Source organism: Chiloscyllium plagiosum, chromosome 7 (genome assembly GCF_004010195.1).
Source record: "Chiloscyllium plagiosum isolate BGI_BamShark_2017 chromosome 7, ASM401019v2, whole genome shotgun sequence".
Lineage (NCBI taxonomy): Eukaryota > Metazoa > Chordata > Chondrichthyes > Orectolobiformes > Hemiscylliidae > Chiloscyllium > Chiloscyllium plagiosum.
The window spans coordinates 85309399-85331847 of NC_057716.1; the positions used below are offsets into that span (position 1 = coordinate 85309399).

Here is a 22449-nt window from a genome sequence, read left to right on the forward strand (position 1 = left end):
AATGACCTATTTCCAGGCTATAGGGATTCTTTAATAGCTCTATGATATGTGGTCAGCATGAACCGAATGGTCTGCTTCCATGCTGTATATCTCTATAAATTCAGACATCGCAGAATCTTAATGTTCTGTTTTAGTTTTTTAGAATGAGGCAAGAGTAAATGTGTTTCTTATCTTTTCAATAAACAGGAAATACTACATGCCTCCACCATACAGGTATTGAGAGCATTCTCACAATGCAGCTATTCCTTAAGGTTTTCCCTGTATTGGTTTTTGACTTGTTACTATTATGCTGAGAAAATCTGTTTATTTAGAGTTTCCACCTCTCTGAGGCAGCTTCGGACCAATTCACAGCCAACAAAATGCCTGAAAAGTACTGCTCACGTTTTAACAGCTGTGATACTGCCCAACATTTTAAAATAATCAGCAACATTGTCCATGGAATAATACTAATTAGGGGGACAAAAGATACATTGCCTTATTCTCAATGTTAAAGAATCATTTTATAAAAAGTTTTGCAGGATTTAGATAAAGGTTTAATAAACTGTCAAAAGTTTATTAGTTCGTCATTGGGCCATATCCCACTTATGCACCAGCTTTAAGTGAAGTTTAGCCATTAATTTACTGAGGTATATTGTTTACAAACAGACTAAAAAAAATGACCTCAACCCATAGTTGTAGAGGTAAAAATGAACAGCAGGAACAATGTGTTTCAAAGAAACTCTGGACCGATTGTAATTTGTTTAAAAATAACTAAGCTTGCTAAAATTGCCAATTGGTTCGTGTGGATGTCACTAGAAATTGTCAAAAGCCCTTGGAGTCCGAAATATTTGTTGAATTGTAGTTAAAGTTTATATTTATGTTAAGTCTTATTTATAGAACTATAGAATGATTACAAATCACAAGGAGGCCTTTCAACTAGCATTTTGCAAAAGTTATCCAACTCGTGTGACTCCCGCTGCTGTTTCTTCATAGCCCGATATATGTTTTTCAAGTACTTTGTTCATTCCTCTTTGGATGTCACAATTGTATTTCCCTTTGCCACTATTTCAGACTGTGTGCATTCCAGTTCAGAGTACTAGCTGGGTAAAATGTTTTGCTTCATGTAATTTTGGTGCTTTAACCCATCATTTTAACTGTGTCCTCTGGCTTTGGGCCCACCTGCCAATGGGAAAAGTTTATCTATTCTATTCTATTGACGCCCTTCTTGATTTTGAACAAGCTTTTGCCATCTTCTACACTTTGTAAACATGTACCCACAGGTCTCACCTGTTTTTGCATCTTGGTTCCACCAGCTTGCCAATACTATCTTAGAACGAGAGTGTGGGGCTGGAAAAGCTCACAGGTTAGGCAACATCCAAGGAGCAGGAGAATTGCTGTTTCGGGCCTTCATCAGAAAGTACCACACTCTTGACTCTGATCTCCAGCATCTGCAGTCCTCACTTTCTTGTAGTTTATATTATCTTGGAGCCTGTCACTGACTTAGTGTTCACTACACATGACAAAGGAGGTTAATTTGCTGATGGGGATTAGATTTTAACACATTATAGAAAATGTTTTAATCAAAATGGTCAAGTGCTACTGTTCAATAAGTTCACAGTTTCCTTTAGAGGATTTCAAGGTTATCGAGAGGCAGGTTTGGGGCAGTACATTAGTTAACTCTGCTGCCTCACAATGTCTCAGTTCAGTTCCAGCCTTGGGTCTCACTGCGTCTGCATGGTTTTCTGCTGGGTGCTCCAGTTTCCTCCGCCAGTCAAAAGGTGTGCAGGTTAGGTGGATTGGCCATGCTAAATTGCCAGGTAATGTCCAGGGATGAGCAGGCTGGGATTAGCCATGATTAATGTGTTGCAGAATTATACTGGGTAGGGTGGCATACTTTTCATAGGGGTGGTGCAGATTTAATGGATCAAATGACCTCTATCTGCACTGTAGGGATTCTATTATAATTACAATGGGCAGTTTTTCAGAACCATAGATCAACAGCTTTAGATATTTGTCGATAAAAAGTGTTTATAAAGTTTGCACATATTAATGCATGCAGAATACATTTCAGCAGAGTTCCTCAGAAATTGTCGAACCAACAAGTTTCAGACCTAAGCGATGTCTAATGATCCAAGATTGGTTCATAACCTCCTCGTAAAGGATAGTCTTGGGAAGAGTGGCCATGACTTGAGCATTGAGGCAATAGAATTTTGTGTACAGCTTGTCTAAGAAACTTGGGTTGGAACTATTGCCTTAAACTAAAAAAGCAACTTTTTTACTGAGAGGAGAATGTTGATTGGGATGCGAGCAAGCTGATTGATCAGAGGTTTTGCCATGGAGAATGTACCAGATATTGAGGATAGGCAGCTGACATTAGAGGAGGGGATGGTGCAGTGGTCTGAGTTCAAAACCCATCTGGTTCATTAATGCCTGTCAGGGAAGGAAACCCAGCACGTACTAACTCAGTGAAAAAAGGTCTGTAACTTGAGTACTTTAAAGACACTTTTTATTCTCATTCTGGACTATTTAAACTCTGTATTCCCATGCTAGTCCTTTTTTAAACAATTTCAATTTTGCAACACCACTTAAACTATCTGTACTTTTGTCCCCTGTCCTGAAGGTGGCGCTTGGAGGCGACATTACAAACTTTTCATTGCACTCATTCGCTTCCATCTGGGCAATTTGGGATGGGAATAAGTACTTCCTTCGCCAGCAACATCTATGTCCTATGAATGGAAAAATAAACTACCTAGCTTTGTTTAAAATTTCAGCAAGGCATGTTAACTCTGGTCAAGCCATTGTCCTGAAAAATGAGTCAGAGCATAAGACATAGCAGAGGCCAACTATTCGGGCCCATCACCATCATTCAATGTGATCATGCTTGATCTGACAATCTTCAATTCCCTTTTTTGTATAACCGTTGATTCCCTTAGTAATTAAAAATCTACCTCAGTCTTGTATATACTTAAGGACCAAGCCTTGCAGCCAGAATGGTTGATACCTATTTTGTTGCTTTTAAGCATGTGCAGTGTGTGTACACATTCTTTGCCTGTAAAGAATAGGAATTGTGCTTCAATACACATAGAATCTACTCATATTGTTACTACATGACTGCAGCTGAGGAACCTGAGTCCATGCTTGAGAGTCAGGAGTTAGTGTTCTTTTTTTTTTTGCTTTAATGTTCTTTCAATCTAATATCATCTATGATTAACAGTAACTAGAACACATTGTGCAAGTAAACTAGATTTAAGCTAGCTCTGAATAAGAATCAATTCAGCTCGAAATGTTGGTTTGCTCTCTCCTCATGGATGCTTTGAGGAGAAAGTGAGGTCTGCAGATGCTGGAGATCAGAGCTGAAAATGTGTTGCTGGAAAAGCGCAGCAGGTCAGGCAGCATCCAGGGAAGCATCCTGAAGAAGGGCTTATGCCTGAAACGTCGATTCTCCTGTTCCCTGGATTGCGCTTTTCCAGCAACACATTTTCACCTCATGGATGCTGCCTGACCTGTGATTTCCAGCATTTTTTGTTTTCAGTAAGTTTATTTCTTCCTTGCAATTTAAAAGGGGTGTAAACACTCTGCTGTGAAATATGTGTATTTAGTTAGGTAATTGGTTAAATCTGGTTTCGCCAGCCCTGGTTTACTTCAGTATAAAGTTTTTTTCCTAGTGCAGCCAAGGCAAACAAATGCAGCTAAGAAAATTGAGTGAATTAATGAAGTGGGAGGGGGAGTGTTTCTTCATTTGCTTTCACTTTTTCATTCTTCTTGCCCTGACGGAATTGGTTCTAGCTATTCTATGATAAAAAAAACAAGCTATTTGTTGAGTTCTGATAAGCAGTCAAGGTTTATTCTATTCCTAATGTTTAATGGAATTTCCAACGTGGTAGTGAAATTAATGAAATATAGAGAAAACAATGAACAATATTGTTAAGTAAGCGATTAATCAAAACTCATTCAGATGGTAGGACAGATACTGTCTCAAAACTGCAGCACGTGGGATCTCTTGGTTAGCAGCGTAATCCAGGGCAACCATGCCTGCAATAAGTGTTTGAGGCTGGAGCAACTTTGCCTTCGTGTTTAACCCCTTCCCTGGTGACTTTTTTTGGAGAAAACATTTCATTTTCAGACTATTTTTTAATTGCTTTTTTTTATAGTATTTTTAATGCTGATTATGGAAATAACTTTTGTTTTATCTATTTCCAATATTTTACTTGAAATTTTATTTTGAAGATACCATTTTCGGCAAAAAAAAATTGGTCTTTCAAGTAGTTCATCTTACGACCAGTTCATTTCTTGATCTGGCATTTTCACAATACCCCCAAGCATTTTCAAGGTGAAAAACACACAAATTTCTGCCTTTGTTACAGGGCGCCACATACAATCTCTTTCTCCAGTTTGTTCAGCAAAGCGATTAGTTTCGTCCACAACTTGATCAATAATTCTGTTGTCACATAGAAAACTAAAAAAATCCAAAGGAGTCATATCAGCTGTGTCTTGATCAATTGATATTCCAGGATTTCCAGTGAATGGGAAGCGTGGTGGTGGAGGAAGCATGCATTCTTCCGACACCACATGTCGACACCAAATTCGTCCATCCTCCTCCTCCTCCTTCTCACTTGAGAGAGAATAGCCATTATCAGATGAGCTTGCACTCTCATCTGATGTATCCAAGCTTCTAATAGAAGGTTCATACTCATTGTCATCTTCTGAGCTCGACATCTGGGCGTAATTTGTAAAAAAAAAAACAGAAAAAAAACGAATGACTGTGTGTGCCCAAAAGCGGTGCGTCGACGCTTCTTGCAATGCCTGAGGTAGAAGAGACACAGCTACCAGACGTATGAGTCACCGAGTATATCCGTTTCTAGCTGAGAAGGGCCCAGAAATGTCGAGAATTGACTTATAAACTCGTCTGTGGCTGTTTTTGAAATTATATGTTTTGGACGAGTTTACTCGTCGCACTCTGAAAAAGACAAATTGGGTGAAGACAAGTTAACTTGTCTTTGTCGGATAAGGGGTTAAGCTTGATACTGAGCACAAGCATCGTGACATATCACAAAGGGGTCAAGTCAGCTGGCTGTTTCACATCATGAGGGTAGTCACACCATTTAGAATGTGTTTTCTGACTTAGTCAGGGATTGGAAAGTGTGGCTGCAAGCGAGACAGGTAAGCAGAGCCAGACAATAGGAGTATCTTTGAAACTGTCCAAGGAGTCGAACGTCTGTCGCATTATTTGGATGAAAGTGGGAGCTAGAGGGTGGATGAGCAAACTAACGAATGCACTGTAGTTATGGAAGCCATTCAAGTGGATGGATAAAAAGCAAAAGTAATTGAAGTAGTGGATAGTACATTGAGGGATTTTACATCGCTCTCTGCAATGAAAAATGAGAGTCAAGATGCTGTGTTGCCTACTGATGCAAAGTTTCAAAACATCTTCTCAGGGTTGGAGAGGAACTTGCAATGAAAAAGGGAAGATCCACTCATTGGTCCATATTGGTACCAGCAACGTGCCGAACCTCAAAAGTTACTCTATGGATTGTTACCTAAACTGCATGCAAATTGCCATAAGGGTACATACAATTGGCGTAATAAATTGCGATAAAGGTTGGCACAGGAGAAGTGGATTCTGGTTCATAGGGTAGTGTCAACAGAAGTCGAGAAAGTGGAGACTATTCTGTTGGGTCAGTCTGCACCTTAATTGTGCCAGTACCAGTGTTCTGGTAAACAATACGAGAGAGGTAGAGAGGGCTTTAAATGAAATAGTAGAGGCAAGAGATCAAATATGGAAGATAGATATCTAAGAGTGAGAAAAAGAAAAGTGAAATGGACAATGGAGGTCACAATGGTTGCAAGAGATAAAGAGAAAAAAAATACATCAACAATCGAGACTAGATGTTACAAAGATAATAAAAGGACAAAACTAAATGTTCTATAACTAAATACATACGTAATTCCTTACAAAGCAAATTAAATGAAGCACAGGTAATAAATTTAGGCAAGTCTAGTTCTAGAGTGAATTATATAATGAATGGAAGAGCCTTGGGAAAGGTTGATGGGCAGAGAGATCTGGGAGTGCAGGTCCATTGTACCCTGAAGGTTGCTGCACAGGTGGATACAGTAGTCAAGAAGGTATTTAGTATGCTTGCCTTCATTGGACGGGGTATTGAGTATAAGAGCTGGCATGTCATGTTAAAATTGTACAAGACATTTGTTTGGCCGCATTTAGGATATTGTGTACAGTTTGGTCGCCACATTGCCAAAAGGATGTGGACACTTTGAAGAGGGTGCAGAGAAGGTTTACGAGGATCTTGCCTGGTATGGAAGGTGCTAGCTATGAAGAGACGTTGAGTAGGTTAGGTTTATTTTTACTAGAAAAAAGGAGATTGAGGGGGACCTGATTACAAAATCATTAAGGGTATAGACAGGGTGAATAGAAACAAGCTTTTTCCCAGGGTGAAGGATTCAAAAATGAGAGGTCACGCTTTCAAGGTGAGAGGTGGAAAGTTTAAGGGGGATACATGCGGCAAGTACTTCACACAGAGGTTGGTGGGCATTTGGAACACATTGCCAGCAGAGGTGGTAGAGCCAGGCACGGTAGATTCATTTAAGATGCGTCTGGACAGATGCATGAGTAGGTGGGGAGCAGAGGGATGCAAATGCTTAGGAATTGATTGACAGGTTTAGACAGTACATTTGGATCAGCTCAGGCTTAGAGGGCCTGTTCCTGGGCTGTAAATTTTCTTTGTTCTAAATATCTGATAATTACTTCAGAGACATGGCTGCACATTGGCAAGAATTGAGTCCTGAATTTTGAGGTGTCTATGACATTCGAGAAAAATGGGAACCCTGGGTAAAGGTGGAGTGGGAGCACTGCTCAGCAAGGATACCATTTGTGCAGTAATTAGTGATGAGCATCATTCAGAAGATTAAGGTGGAAAATTGGTTTGAGATTAGATGAGGAGTAATAGGGGATAGAAGAAATTCATGTGTCAACAACAAGCCCCCTAACAGTAACTACAATGTACCACAAAGCAAAATTATTGGGTGCTGGTGGTAATGGAACAGCTATAATCATTTGTGAATTTAATCCACACAGAAACCGGAAAAATCAGATTGACAGCAATAGTCTGGGTGAAGAGCTCACAGAATGAGCTGCTTTGTGTAGCATATTCTACAAGTGACCACTCAGGTCATATTAGGCTTGTTTTTGCAGAGTATGACAGAATGAATTAATGACCTTGGAATAAAGGCACCCAAGATGATGACAACTGCAATATATTGAATTTTGCACTCAGTTTTTAAAAGGCAAAAGAGTTTTGGCTGTAACTGGTGTTCCTAATTTAGGAAAAGGGCAACTATGTAGGCATGAAAGTAGAGCTAGCTGGAGTGAACTGGCATATACTAAGCTATAGGATAGATTATTTCAACATTTAAGGAGATATTGCAGAATACTCAGAATAATAATTTTCCTGCTGGAAAGATAAGTTCTAAAGAAGAATCCATCAGCTGTGGTTAACTGAGAAAACAGGAAAAAACATATAACTGTACAAGAATGAGTGGCAGATGAGACTGGTCAGAATGTAAGGAATTGAGAAGGGTGAAAAGAATGATCAGGAAAAACAAATTAGAGTATGAGGAAGTTAGTTAGAATGTAATAGAGTCTCTAAAGGTATTGGGAAAAGGAGAAGAATGAGTGAACGTTGGTCCTCTGGAGAGTGAGAATGGAGAGCCAATCCAAAATGATGGATAATACAAGGCAATGGTAGATAAAATATCCAAATATTTTGGTTCAGATTTCACTATAGAAAATACAAAAGCATACTCATAATAGTTCAAAATCAGTAGGTGGGACGGCGATAGAACCTAGAGTAGAATTAGTGACAATTCTTCAGATCCAGATCTTCAACCTAAGATCTTAAGAAGTGGCAAATGAGGTTGTAGATGCATGAGTGTTAACTTTACAAAATTCACTCGGCCTAGAAAAGTTCCATCAGACTGGAAAGTAGCAAATATAACCCCTTTATTTAAAAAAGGGAGACCATAAGTAGGAAACCATATGCCAATTAGCTCATCATCAGTCATTGAGAAGGTGTTGGAATTGATCACTAAAGAGATTATCTTTGGACATTTTGTGAAACTTGATGGAATCAAGAATGAGCACAGTTTTGTGAAAGAAAAATCATGTTGAACCAATTTGTTTAGTAGTTTGAAGACATAACGTGATATGGATGAAGGGGAGCCTGATAATGTATTGTATTTGGATTTCCAGAAGACATTTGATGAACTGCCATATCAGTTTGGATAGAACATTTGCTGGCACAAAAAAAAGTATGCATCAACAGGTTTTTATCTCATCGGCAGGATATGCCAAATGGAGTCCCACAGGAGCCTGTGCTGTGGCTTCAACTTGATTGAAATTTACATGAATGATTTAGATGAGGGTAAAAAAGAAAGTCATGGTAGCTAAATTTAAAATGACACCAAAATATGGAGGAACATATGTTGTGAAGGAGTCATGAGCTCGCAGTTGGGTTGAGTGAGTCGTCAAAATCCAGCAAATGGTGTGTAAAAAGACAAAATATGAATTTGGCAGTAAAAGTGAAAAAGAGATGTATGCTTTTAATGGGGATGTCTGTGTAAAGGTGTCCTGGCACTTGAGTCACGCAAAAATTGTAATCAGGTACAGTGCAAAATCAAGACAATCCATGGAATGCTGTGCTTTGGTTATGCAGGGTATTCGTGAGATCACATCTCAACTACTGTGTGCAGTTTTGATCAACTTTAAGTAAAGATGCAAATACATTGGAGGCATTTCAGCAGTGGTTTACGAAATTAAATGTGTAATGAGTGGGTTGTCTTAAAGATAGTTTGAACAGGGTGGATTTGTTTCCATTGGCATGAAGAGTGAACATATATGCTTTAGCCAGTCTTTCAGAATTCTAAATGCATTTGATGGAAGTTAGTTCCATAGATTTTCTGTTCCAGCTTCCAGAAACTCTTCTGTTCACTTAAACCCCTGCTATCCCTTACTACAAGAGGAATTGAACATAAAAGTAAGCGTGTTATACTTCAATTATACAGGGGCATTTTTTACCTTAAGAAAGATTGGGCTTGATTTGGAAGACTGGACTCAAGAGTTTAGAAGAATCAACAATGATTTGATTGAAATTTCTTTGAAGACCTGAGTGGTCTTGGCAAGGTAGATGTTAAAATGATGTTTACTTTTGTAAAAGGACCGAGAGCTAGAGGACAATGTTATGAAAACAGGAGGCACCCTTTTAGAATAGACAAAGAATGAACTACTTTCGCAAGGTTGTATGAGTTTGGAACACTCTGCCTCAAGTGACAGTTGAGGCAGTGTTATTAAATATTTTTAAAGCGGAAATATATTTTTGTAAGGAAAAGAAATCAAAGTTTACTGGGGTTGATGGAAATGTGCAACTCAGAATGCAAACTTATCAGCAACTATTTCTTCAAATAGCTGAGCAAGCTTGAAGAAGCGAAATATTTTCTATTGCTCCAAATATATATTTTTGTATTATGGCCTAAGTTCTCAATTGTTCTAAAGTTGCAGCTGTACAGAACATTGGTTCGGCCACTTTTGGAATATTGTGTGCAATTCTGGTCTCCGTCCTATAGGAAGAATGTTGTGAAACTTGAAAAGGTTCAGAAAAGATTTACAAGCATGTTGCCGGGTTGGAGGGTTTGAGTGAGAGGGAGAGGCTGAATAGGCCTGGGTTGCTTTCCCTGGAGTGTCGGAGGCTGAGGGGTGACCTTGTAGAGGCTTACAAAATCATGAGGGGCATGGATAGGATAAATGGACAAAGTCTTTTCCCTGGGGTGGGGGGAGTCCAGAATCAGAGGGCATGCATTTAGGGTGAGAGCAAAAAGATTTAAAAGGGATCTAAGGAGCAACCTTTGCATGAAAAGGGTGGTACGTGTATGGAATGAGCTGCCAGAGGAAATGCTAGAGGCTGGTACAATTACAACATTTAAAAGGCATCTGCATAGGTATCTGAATAGGAAAGGTTTAGAGGGATATGGGCCAAATGCTGGCAAATGGGACTGCATTAATTTAAGATACCTGGTCAGCAGGGACGAGTTGGATCAAAGAGTCTTTTTCCATGCTCAACATCTGACTCATAAGTCAGCTCAGAACATGACTCCAACACCTAGAGAAATGTTCAGCCTCTGTGTTATGAATGTTCATGCCTCTGCACATCAAGGTTCAATCCCACATCCAGATTTCCTTTTATTACTTATGGGATCGCTGGCCAGCATGTATTGCCGTGGTTGCAATTGAGAAGGTGGTGATGAGCTGCCTTCTTGAAGTCTGTGTGTTGTAGGTAGATCACAGTGCTTTTCGGGGAGGAATTCTCATGACAGTGAAAGAACAATGATATATTTCCAAATCAAGACGGCAAATGGCTTGGAAAAGAACTTGCAGGTGGTGGTGCTCCTCTGTATCTGCTGTCTTTGTCCTGCTAATGGTAGTTGGGTTGGATAATGCTTGCTGAGGGTCTGGCAAATTTCTACAGTGCATTTTGTACGTAGTACATTTTGCTGCTACTGAGCATCGTTGATGGAAGGAGTAGTTGCTTTTGGATATGGTGCCAATCAAGCAGACTGTCCTGTACCATAGTTGGTGATCACCCCCTTTTCCAACCCCTGACAGTGCTCATCCCTTCTTTCATCTGGCGCCTCAGTTCACTTTGTTTGGCCTCATTCCAGTGGATGTCAGAAAAGTTGGCATTTTTGTGCCTGGTAGATGTGTTTGAGCATTCTTATTGTTGAACATTATTAAACCTTCTCAAAATCTTATGTTTCAAGATGACATGTTGTCATGTTTTTGTATTATTTTAAACCTGTATGTCTTTCACTTTTTCAAAATCCTTGAATTCCCTCCCTGATGACATTCTGGGTCAACCCACAGCAGGTGGACTGCAGCGGGTCAAGGCAGCTCACCACCACATTCTCAAGGGCAACTAGGGATGGGCAATAAATGATGTCAAATGAGTTTTAAAAAAATGCTAGAGAGCTCTAGTTGCTCTTTTGTTATGCCATGCAACTGTATCCGCAGTCTGAATTGAAACATAGGAAAACTTTGAATCCTTACCTTGAATCTACCAATTGTGGTTGGTTGTGTGGTGGCATGTTCTGTAAGTGTGTTCTTTCAGGAAATGAACTTCTAGAGCATAAGATTAGAAACAGAATTCAACATTGTTTTCGCAATGAAATATGTGTAAAAGCAGGAAACAGAAACATGGAATTTCAAGAAAATAAAAATTATGCACACTGAGAACTTGCATGATGTCAAGTTGTTTTTGTTCATGAGAGAGAATTTTATAACTCTTAGTTCTGGGTTATAAAATCTATTTTGGAAATATTTAAGTTTGTTCCTAACTGCATACTTTTTTTTTAAGAGACTAACGTACTGCTTATGTAATTCTTGACTGAAGACTGCCCGAAATCACAGGAGACTGTGGAGCGTTAATTTTAGCAAGGGTTTGAGTGAGAAAAGTTTAAATAAACCATCAATTTGACCTCTGAACTATTAACGTCAGAAAAAGGTTGAGCAAGCTGCAGTGCAACAGAGTATAATTTTTCTTGAAAGGTGAAAACATTGACTCTTTCTCCTCCCAGATGTTGGATGATCTTCTGAGTTTTACCAGAATTTTAATTCTTATTATTTTAAAATTGATCACTGCAAACCCGATCTCGTTAGCAACCTGAGAATGTATCTTAATGCTCTCTCATTTCTTGCAAGATTATGAATTGTTGTACAGTGGATGTCTTAAGATGTGTTTTTAAAAGGATGCTGATATTGGTGGAATTCTTGAACTTGTATGCAGGACTGATTTCAGATGCAAGATACTGAGGTAGACTCCATTGAAGTTATTGGATCAGTACTGATTTTATATACTCAACTAACATTTTATACTATCAAAATGTCCAAGCAACTGCAGTGAAAATGAAACAAATGGGTTAGAAAGTAACAATCCTGATGAAATATGATTCCTTTCGACTCTAAATTGAGTTATTTTGTTTGCCTGAAGGATTTTTTAAAAACAAATTCTCCTCTTGCACCAAATTCTTCGACTGTTATAAAGGACTTCAGTAAACTTTAAAATGTCTTTGTTCAAAATGCTTCAAAATTAATAAACTACTTTTAGAAGTGCATATAATATTCTGAATGCAATAACAGCAGTTATTGTTTGTACAGCAGAGGCGGCCACGTACTGTGGAAATGAGTAGTTTTTTTAGAGATGGGCAGGAAAAAAGAATTTTCCTACTTTTGGTACAACAGAACTTGAGCATTGCTGCAAAGAACACATTTTGCCCAAATATTCTTTTGTACTCATCAGTGTGCAAGAACACCAATTTAAGGGGAAAACAAACTGTACGAAAGGTGATTGCTGATTAATTGGCAAGTGGACGATGATGGTGGATTCATTGCAATAGAGAATGCACCAGTTAATAAAGAATTACAGTTAGCTACTAGACTTTGTTTAAATGATAAACCAGGCATGTTAACTCTGAATTTGACAAGTGAACAAATAAAATGCTGTTAGCTATTTGGTAGAGTCAAAACTGGCACAATGCAAGTAAATGTTTACAGCCCAGAAACAGGCCTTTCGGCCCTCCAAGCCTGAGCTGATCCAAATGTACTGTCTAAACTGTTAGTCATTTCCTAAGCATCTGTACCCCTCTGCTCCCCACCTACTCATGCATCTGTCCAGATACATCTTAACTGAATCTACCATGCCTGCCTCTACCACCTCTGCTGGTAGCGCGTTCCAAATGCCCACAACCCTCTGTGTGAAGTACTTGCCGCGTGTATCCCCCTTAAACTTTCCACCTCTCACCTTGAAAGCGTGACCTCTCGTTATTGAATCCTTCACCCTGGGAAAAAGCTTGTTTCTATTCACCCAGTCTATCCCCTTCATGATTTTGTAAACCTCAATCAGGTCCCCCTCAATCTCCTTTTTTCTAGTGAAAATAAACCTAGCCTACTCAACGTCTCTTCATATCTAGCACCTTCCATACCAGGCAACATCCTCGTAAACCTTCTCTGCACCCTCTCCAAAGCATCCACATCCTTTTTAGTAATGTGGCGCCCAGAACTGTACATAGTATTCTAAATGCGGCCGAACCAATGTCTTGTACAATTTTAACATGACATGCCAGCTCTTATACTCAATACCCTGTCCGATGAAGGCAAGCATACTATATGCCTTCTTGACCACTCTATCCACCTGTGCAGCAACTTTCAGGGTACAATGGACCTGCACTCCCAGATCTATGTGCCCATCAACTTTTCCCAAGGCTCTTCCATTCATTGTATAATTGCATATTCTTCCTGTCTCCAAAGAACAGGCCCAGTATATTCAAGTACATAGCTTCTAGTACACACCACATTGCGAGTTTGACTGACAATCCTAAATTGATTATCAGTGTAATTATTGGAAAACATCCAGATTATCCCACAGATGCTGTCAAATTCCTGAAGTTAATCAAATGTTGGACACTGTTGAAAGATTTGCAAATGTGGGCTGACAGAATATGGTCAGTACTTTGCTTGTTGTGAACTGCCAAAGAGATACACTGTTCAATATGGTCCACAAGTCTTTGAGATGTATGCCCTACATTTATGGCATCACACCAACACTGAAATACATGCTCCACAATACTCATTTGTGTGAGAGGAATCCTGCATCATCTTGTTTCTGTTAATGTAGTAAAGTACATTTGTGTGTGTGTGTAGAAAACTACATGTATTAACACACAAGGTTCTGTTCTTTGTAGTCTGAAAGAACATGTAATTACAATATTTAAAAGGCATATGGATTGGTATATGAATTGGCTGGATTTAGAATCCCTTTGGCCCAGCAGGTCCACACTGACCATTTTGAAGTGTAACCTACCCAGACCCATTCCCCTACTACTCAGCATTTTAATGCACCTTACCTGCACATCCCTGAACACTGGGCAATTTCGCCTGGCCAGTTCACCTAACCTGCACATCTTTGGACTGCGGGAGGAAACTGGATCATCCACAGGGAACCCACGCAGACATGGGGAGAATGTGCAAATTCCACACAGATAGTCACCCAGGGCTGGAATCGAACCCATGTCCCTTGCGCTGTGAGGCAGCAGTGCTAACCACTGAGCCACCATGCCACACCTTTAGGGAGAACCAAATGCTGACAAATGGGACTGGATTAATTTAGGGTATCTGGTCAGCATGGATGAGTTGGTCTGAAGGGTGTGTTTCTGTGCTGTACATCTCTATATACATGCATTGCTTTTCTTTCAGTGCAATAAAGTAGCTGGCAACCATTTGCTGATTCATTTTTCAGGACAATAACTTGATTAGTCAGTGTTACCTTGATGGTTAAATATTTATATAAACCCTGGCTGTTAACTGACCATCATCATGACTGGTGCATTCTTTATGACAATGCCTTTACCAATCCAAGTCCATTTGTCAACCAACTAGTGCTCCCTTATTATCCACTTTCAATGTTATTTCCCCTTAAATTGACTTGCTTATGAATTCTCTTGATGTGCAAAACAGAAGGCTTTGTCAAAATATGCCTTTTTTAAAGCAATATCCAAGTCCCCTATTTTTCTTCAGATAGCTCTGTGGTATCTTTTACAATTTTTTTGTTTTTCTTTTTATCTTTAGCCCTAGTGGCTCAGTGTTGGCCTGCATTGAGCAAGTCAAAACATATCTTCTCACCGATGGAACATGCAAGTGTGGCTTGGAGTGTCCTCTCATTCTTTCAAAGGTAATAAAAATATTAGAAATATTTTGCACCTTTGACAGCTAATTAGGTATATTTATGATGTAATAACTCTACCAGAAAAGCAAGAACATTGAGATATCCCTTAAAATTGGAAATGTTAATGTGTTGTATGCCAAAACTTTATCCAAATAGGTGGATTGGACAGCATATTTTCATTGTTACATAATGTGGTAAACCTGCGTGGTTCTTGCTACACTTTATTACAAATGCATTATTCATATTGTCTCAATAATAATTTGTAAGAATACTTAGCTGGATTTCAGTTACAGCCCAAACTCAAGATTTGATAGGAAGGAATAATTGAGAAGGTAGGTCCTCTCTCTCATTATCACATCATTTGGATGATAAACGTGATCCAACCTTGATTATGCCTGTGAAGGTCAGTTAGATAATCGACTCTTGCAGTCAGCAAGAAATGTAAAAATTTCATTCTTTTAATCATGTTTATATTTATTGCAGAAAATGCAGAGCTCACAGCAATATGAGCATTGCATGTTTACAACTATTCATCCAATATACTCAAGGATTGCAGCAGTTCAAGGGAGCAGCTCACCACTACCTTCTCAAGGGCATTTAGGGATGGGAAATAAACGACAGATATCCACATTCCCCAAATGAGTAAACAAACACATGCGAAAAGGACCCGCTGTCAGCTAATTAATGTAGAAAAGATCAGAGAGGCATCATCAATTTAAGAACTAGATATTTTTCATTATTTGGTTAAAACCCTTGTTAATTCCAGACTACCTTTGCTATTATTGATGGCAGTTGATCTTGCACACAGTGTACACAAACAAATCATATGTATAATTGTTTTTCATGTTTTAGTATTTTCTATTCCCTCAACCAATAATCACTATATATCCTCTCCATTAGTATGAGCCTTCAGGTATTTTTGAAAAAAGCATGTTTTACACAAAAGTGCATTGGCGTTGGAGAGAAGGAATATTGCTCAAATGCTTGTACAGGATTATATAAAGTGATAGTGCTCTGACGTTACTTTTGCCCTCAGCAAGCCACAAATGTAACACCAAATTTGAAACTTTTAATGCAGAAGTGCTGTACTGTCTTTAGGTGTTTACTTTTGATCCTGGAGCAACTGTAAAGCAAAGAACAGCAGAAGATGTCAAAGCTGATGAAGATTTGACAAAACTTTGTATTCATAAACGGAAGATAATTGCAGTAGCTACACTACATAAAAGTATTGAGGCACCACATCCTTCCCTGCTTCTAACCAGCCCAGGGGGTGGAACAAGTAAGTTTTTGAAAGCTATTCTCTAGCTTCTTTTATTAGAGTGTGAAGATTATGAATAGAATATATGAAGATAGTGCCGATAGACTACTTGTTAATTTTAAAATTGAGGTAGCTAGGTTTTCTTTTCTAATTGAAATGTAATTGGGATAATGGGCTATATTCTGTTTGGACCTCATCGAATGAAGGGATATGCTTGGGATTAATTGACTACCTTATAATTCAACAAGAAGCAGCAGAAGTGGCCATCCAGTTCCTCAATCAAGTGACCTTGTTCACTTGTTTCCTGTGTAATAAATTTCAATGGACTATCCGAGTACTAGTGAGAATTCTGAGCTGGTAATACACCTTCCTCTTTCCTAACAGCAAGCTCACCATCTGCAAGATGCAAGTCAGGGGTGTAATGGAGTATCCTTGATGGGCTGAGAGATTAACCCTCCCAACCGCCACCTCACACTGCCATTCTCTCCATTGTAGGCAGTGACATCAGTTTATGCAATCTACAAAATGCACTGCAACAACTAACCAAGCCACCTTAAACAGCACTGCCCAAATCTCTACCCCACAAATACAAGTGCTGCCAGTTGCTGAGTCCAAGGACCAAATGGCTATTCCTGTTTCTATCTGATATGAAAAACCTTGATCTCCCTACTAATTTCCCTACCCTTCCACCACCACCATCACCACCTCACCGCCACCTTCTCAAAACTAGTGGAAATGAACAACAAAAGCTGGTCTTAGCAGCACATTAAAAAAATGTTATTACAGCCAGATCCAATCCTGTCCTGAGCTGGTATCTGTGCACCAAACTTCAAATCAGAATTGTTGTCCAACAATCCTGAGTGCAAATCCTAGCTGGTTTTCTTTATTCCTAAAACTCCCTGAATTAAACCTCATTCACTGCAGTTAATTGTATCACTTCTCCTGCATCCACTTTGCTGTAGTTTCTTCCTAGAATGGGTAATTTATTCAAGAGCCAAATAATTTTTCTTGAAAGGGAGTTGGTTCATTAGGATTATAAAAATACAATTGCTTTTAAGGACAAAAAGCATTATGTTATCCTAAGTAAGGATTACAATGTGGTGAAGGTGGACTGCAATTCTTGGTTGAATTTTCTTCCTGTGAAAATTATGTTCTTCTATGCTATTCACCAACCTTTCTTATTTTTTAAAAAGGTGGAACTCTGATGGTACAGTCACGGGCGACAACACCAAGAGCAATGAGGAATAAATCACAAGAAGCAATGGTAAATTCTACAGTGCCAGACTACAAGAATACGTTTCTGCCTAAATTGATGACAGGAGGTCCAAATGCTGTGACACGACTCTATCAACAGGAATTATGTGGAAGTCCCCAGCAGGAGCTTCATGGTTATTCCAGGCAGAGACTGGGTAGCAATGATCAAGGGCAGAAGTCTCCATACCGTGGAAGCCATGGTGGTCTATCCAGCCCAGCATCTTCAGGATCACAAATCTACGGTGATGGTTCTATATCTCCTAGGACTGATACAGTGGGAAGTCCTGATGTGTTTACGAGAAATAATCCAGGATTTCATGCTGGGCCAAACTCCAGTCCTGTTCACATCAATAGAATACCCCATTCCCCACCAACGGTTCTGATGCAAAATTCTTCATCCCACTCATCCTGTGCTATGGCCGGAAGGACTTCTATACCTCTTTCACCAACAATGACTACAAAAAGTCCTGTCATGAAAACGCCCTCTTGCAATTATTCATCAAATGTTGATATGCCAAGAATTATGTTTCACAAACCTCCCCAAGGAGCCTCAACATCATGTGCTCTCCAGAAAAAGCCATTACCCTCTGAAAAGGATCCATTAGGCATCCTTGACCCCATACCAAGTAAACCTAACCCAGTACTTATGAGCACATCTAACTTCCCAACAACCATGCACTCTCAGGTACCTATGATGAATGTAAACATGCCTCCTGCTGTTGTCCCTTTGCCAAGCAACCTACCATTGCCAACAGTCAAACCTGGCCCTGTAAACCATGGAACCCATGTCCCACGGGTCCAACATTCAACATCCACATCTGTATCTCCTGCACCTGTCGCCTCACCTGTACACATGATGGGACCTGTAATGGGAAGAATTGAGGCATCACCACAGAGGTCGAGGTCTTCTTCTACATCATCTGATCATGGAAGTTTAATGATGCCACCTGCAGGTCCTCAGTCAAGCTGCAGTGGAATAAAGGTTCCTCCAAGGTCTCCAAGGTCATCTATGGGTTCTCCACGACCATCCATGCCATCCAGTCCATCCACCAAGCCTGAAGGGCTTTTTCATCAATATAAAGATATTCCTAATCCATTGTTGGTTGGAATGAACAATGTTCTGAATCCTCAAAGTAATCCTTTGTTTCCATCTGTATCTGTTGGAAATGTACCACAGCAGAAGGGTCAGCCAGGTTTGCTTGGAATGCCCTTAAATCAAATTTTGAACCAGCATAATGCTGCCTCATTTCCAGCAAGTAGTTTACTTTCAGCAGCAGCCAAAGCACAGCTAGCGAATCAAAACAAACTGTCTGGTAGTAACAGTGGTGGTGGAGTTGGCAGTGGTGGCAATAGTGAAGGACATAGCACTTTAAATACCATGTTTCCTCCAACTGCCAACATGCTTCTTCCCATTAATGAAGGTCAGAGTGGACGTGCGGCTCTGAGAGACAAGCTCATGGCACAGCAAAAGGATCCTTTAAGGAAGCGGAAACAAGGAACTCCTACAGTATTGAGTATGTTAAAACAGTCTCAGATGGGCAGCTCTGGAGTCCCAAAGTCTGTGATTGACTCTGTAAGGAAACAAGGACAAAATTCATCCTTAACCATGAATAATACCATGTCTCAATTACTTCAATCGATGAGTTCGCAAAGTTCTCAAATAAGTGGCAATAGCAGCACTAGTTGTGGTAGTTCCACAACAGGTATTTCTGGTTCCTCCAACCAACATAGCTTCTCAAATACCAGTCTGAACTCAGGTTCCATTCATAACCTATCAGCTCAAAATTTAACAAGAGGGGAAGGTATTTCTTGCCAAAATACAAGTACTAATTTAATCCACAATTGTCAGGGCCCAAACAATCAATTTGTTGGGTTAGTTGGACAACTCCATGGTAATGGAAATTGTGGGCTGCTTCATCAGTCTGCAATGACTTTGGGAAATAATTTGCATTCGAACCACCATTCAAGAATTGCAGCCTCTTCAGCAGCAATGGTACCAAACAGCAGTGGCATTTGTAGCCAAACCAGTGCTGACACAGGTATGGTTTTACAGTGATGAACTTTTCACTAATAACATTGTCTTGTGATTTACTTTCAAACTTCAATTTTAGGTACTTGTAAAATTTTTAATAAGTATTTTGCAATTTTATCACTAGGATTATGGTGCATATTATAAGATTCCACTGAGTACTGTTCTATAAATTACAAAATGTAGCAGGTATATTCATAAAGAAGGTTTTATTCTTGTATGTTATCAATTCAAAGATATCTCTTTCACTGAAAAATGCAAGTAACCAAATACTTAGGTTAGTTCCAGCATAATTTATGTATAATTTAAGTGGTTATTTCAAGATTAACATTAATATTCCGTCCTCTTGGTGCTTAAGTGACTGTGGCATTTCTCCTAATTTTGTTACTATATATTTTGGCCACCTCCTGACAGAAATATGAGTTAGAAGCTTTTTTTTTTGTAATCCTATCTAAAATGGTATGTGAAACATTAGGCAGATTACCTTCCTCCCTTTAGTATGATTTTTGAGGAGGAAGATAAATCAGAAATGTGGACATACTTCAGTTTGTTGATCAGAAATATTCTTGTTTTCGTTGAAGAATTGAGTTCACCTTTTCTAGACTCGAAAATCATTTGGAGTTGGAAACCTGTTTGACAAAGTGTCTTCCACAAATACATAGTACAAAAATTATTCTCATACTGGCCTTGATCTTCAAATAATAATTTGTGCATTGAAAAGAAATGTAAATTTTAAATGTCAATTCTATCCTTTTTTTAAAAAAATGAAAATGCAAATGACTTGTGTACAAACTGAATATTCTGCCAAGCATTGTGAAGCATATGTTGTTTTGTTGGCAGATTCAGCTTACTGTATTCAGGGAGGCATGACTACATTCTGACAAGTTTGCTCGGTAGCTGCATGATTTCTTTATTTACAGCATTCTTGCTCAAATAGGCCAGATTGTTATGGGAATTTGTTTCGGATAGTTTGCAAGTTGACTGGATTACATTAAAGAAAGATTATGTACAATGTGATGAAATAACAGACATCTGCATGTCCCAGGTTTCTAGCTTCAGGCAGCTGTAGAAGAAAAACTGCGCTAAAACTGGCAAAATTGAGAAACAGAACGTCTACTTCATTTACCAACAGTGATTACTTGGTTAAATTACAACTGCATGACAGGAGATGTAATAATTCCACTAAATAAAAGGAAATGTTTTTCCTTTGTTATGGAATTAATCACTATTTCATGTTTAAGTATAGTTTGTTTTGTAACACCTTTTTCCTCCATTTTCTTGCCCTCGTCAACGCTATCCTTTGTCAGGAGGGCAGGATGGTCCATCCCATGGACATCTCCACAGACGGCAACGTTGTTCTTTGGTCAACCTGTCAGGAGGTATGCTTGAGTATTGTAGGCACAGGATCCACTTTCCTTTCCTCTCATTCCAGTTAAATAAATAATTTTAACCAAAGCAAAAATCTGAAAAAAAACATATAATCTTTATGCAATACACAAGAAGGGAGACTGTGTTCAACGTGAAATGTTGCTGAAACAAACTTGTATCATTGTTAGATGGTTCAATACCTCTCAAGAATCTTGTTTTTTACGTTCGTTTCATCATTTTCTACTTTTGTTAGATTTTATACATAGTCCATAAACATTGTGGTGTATTATCCTTTCACCTCCAAAGCAGGGACTAAATTTAAATTATGGATTTGTAAATGGATGATGATAAAATTCTCTGTTCATCTATGGAAGCTAGAAGGAAAGTTTCGTTCTGTCTAGTAATGTCTTCTGTAGCATGCCCATTTAACAAAAAAGAATATGTAAGTGCTGACCAGAGGTAATCAAAGAATCTGAACTGAAGGAGTTATTGTAACCTTAGTACTAGGCTTTAGACTGAAATAATAATTCCTGAAATATCCTGGATTATTTATCTATGGATACATATTGGGTTTAAGTAAGATCAAAATAATGCAGTTTGTTCATTGTGTCAACTATTATTTCCTCCTATATGCATTCTGTTTCTGTAGTATATAACACAAATCTTGTTTCATAAGTGTGAAGATTTAAAACACAAAAACACTATTTACTTAATCAGATTTAGGATTCAGTTAAAAGACATGATATTACTTAAAATGTCATGGTGCTGTCTATATCTGGTGTATTGTAACATAAATTGTAAAGCTTAACAAATGAGTTTACTTAGTAAGTTTTATAAGTCTGCCATAATGGGTTTTTCACTTGAGGTTAACATAAGTGATGTTTACTTGAATCTAACAAAATAAAGATTGTTGAAGATCGTGAAAAATCAGTTTTTTTTTGTTCTGCATGTGTTAATGTTATTAATGACATCAGAAGTTTCTGGTGAAGCTGATTGTGATCTCAACCAATTCTAAAATTAAATTATTCTCAACATTTTAATAATCAGTGCAGATGATTTGTTTGCACTCACTGTTAACTCAAGCTGGTATTTTCACTGCTTCGTGGACTTCATGTGCAGATCGCAGAACATGGCAGAAAGGTTGAGAACAATGGACACCAACTTATGATTGGCAAAGGAAGTCAAGATAGCAGAAAAGTTTTTTTTCATTATTGCAGCAAATGTTTCCTGTCTGAAATGCACAGCCTAGAAGTTTAAATATTTGTATGTTCATTTGTGACTTTCAAGAGGAAATTGAATAATTAAAGGGAAAGAACTACAGGCTTTTGGGTGAAAATGTTAGGAGGCATGGAACTCGATTAGCTTTTCTTGGAAGTTGCTGGCAGGGACACTGGGCCAAATGGCTTGTGTGTGCGCATGTTTGTATATGTTTTTGTAGTCATGGAGTCATACAGCCTGAAAACAGATCCTTTGGTCCAACCTGTTCATGCCAATCATGTTCCCAAGCTAAACTAGTCCCACCTCCCTGCTCTGCCCATATTCCTCCACACCTTTCCTATTCATGAACTTAGCTAAATGTCTTTTCAACTTTGTAACTGTACCTGCACCCACCACTTTCTCTGTTTAAAAAAAATGCCCCTCTTGTCCTATTTAAATCTTTCTCTTCTCATCTTAAAATTATAACCCCTTCTTTTGGGGTCCCCACCGCCCCTACCAGCAGAAAAGATCCTTGTCATTCACCTTGTCTATGCCCCTCGTGATTTTATAAAGTTCAATAAGGT

At 38.8% G+C, this 22449-nt stretch overlaps 1 protein-coding gene and 1 long non-coding RNA gene across 8 annotated transcripts in view; one reads left to right on the plus strand and one right to left on the minus strand.

Moving 5' to 3' along the window:
* mbd6 (methyl-CpG binding domain protein 6) overlaps positions 1 to 22449 on the plus strand; it is a 239446-nt gene that overhangs the window by 146383 nt on the left and 70614 nt on the right. For 4 of the 7 annotated variants that reach the window (XR_006312186.1, XM_043694121.1, XM_043694122.1 and 1 more), the window contains 4 exons: positions 14663 to 14765; positions 15858 to 16038; positions 17211 to 19310; positions 20608 to 20679. Coding sequence is in view for 6 of the 7 variants with exons in the window: in XM_043694121.1 (XP_043550056.1) it covers positions 14663 to 14765; positions 15858 to 16038; positions 17211 to 19310; positions 20608 to 20679 (2456 nt within the window). In the remaining variant the exon portion in view is untranslated. The remainder of the gene's footprint in view (positions 1 to 14662; positions 14766 to 15857; positions 16039 to 17210; positions 19311 to 20607; positions 20680 to 22449) is intronic. The other 3 variants (XM_043694124.1, XM_043694125.1, XM_043694126.1) reach the window with 1 other exon arrangement.
* LOC122551739 lies at positions 4854 to 20640 on the minus strand. Its single transcript, XR_006312187.1, has 3 exons — positions 20562 to 20640; positions 11090 to 11161; positions 4854 to 4936 (listed from the first exon to the last, which is right to left on the minus strand). It is a non-coding gene; the product is annotated as an uncharacterized LOC122551739 (long non-coding RNA).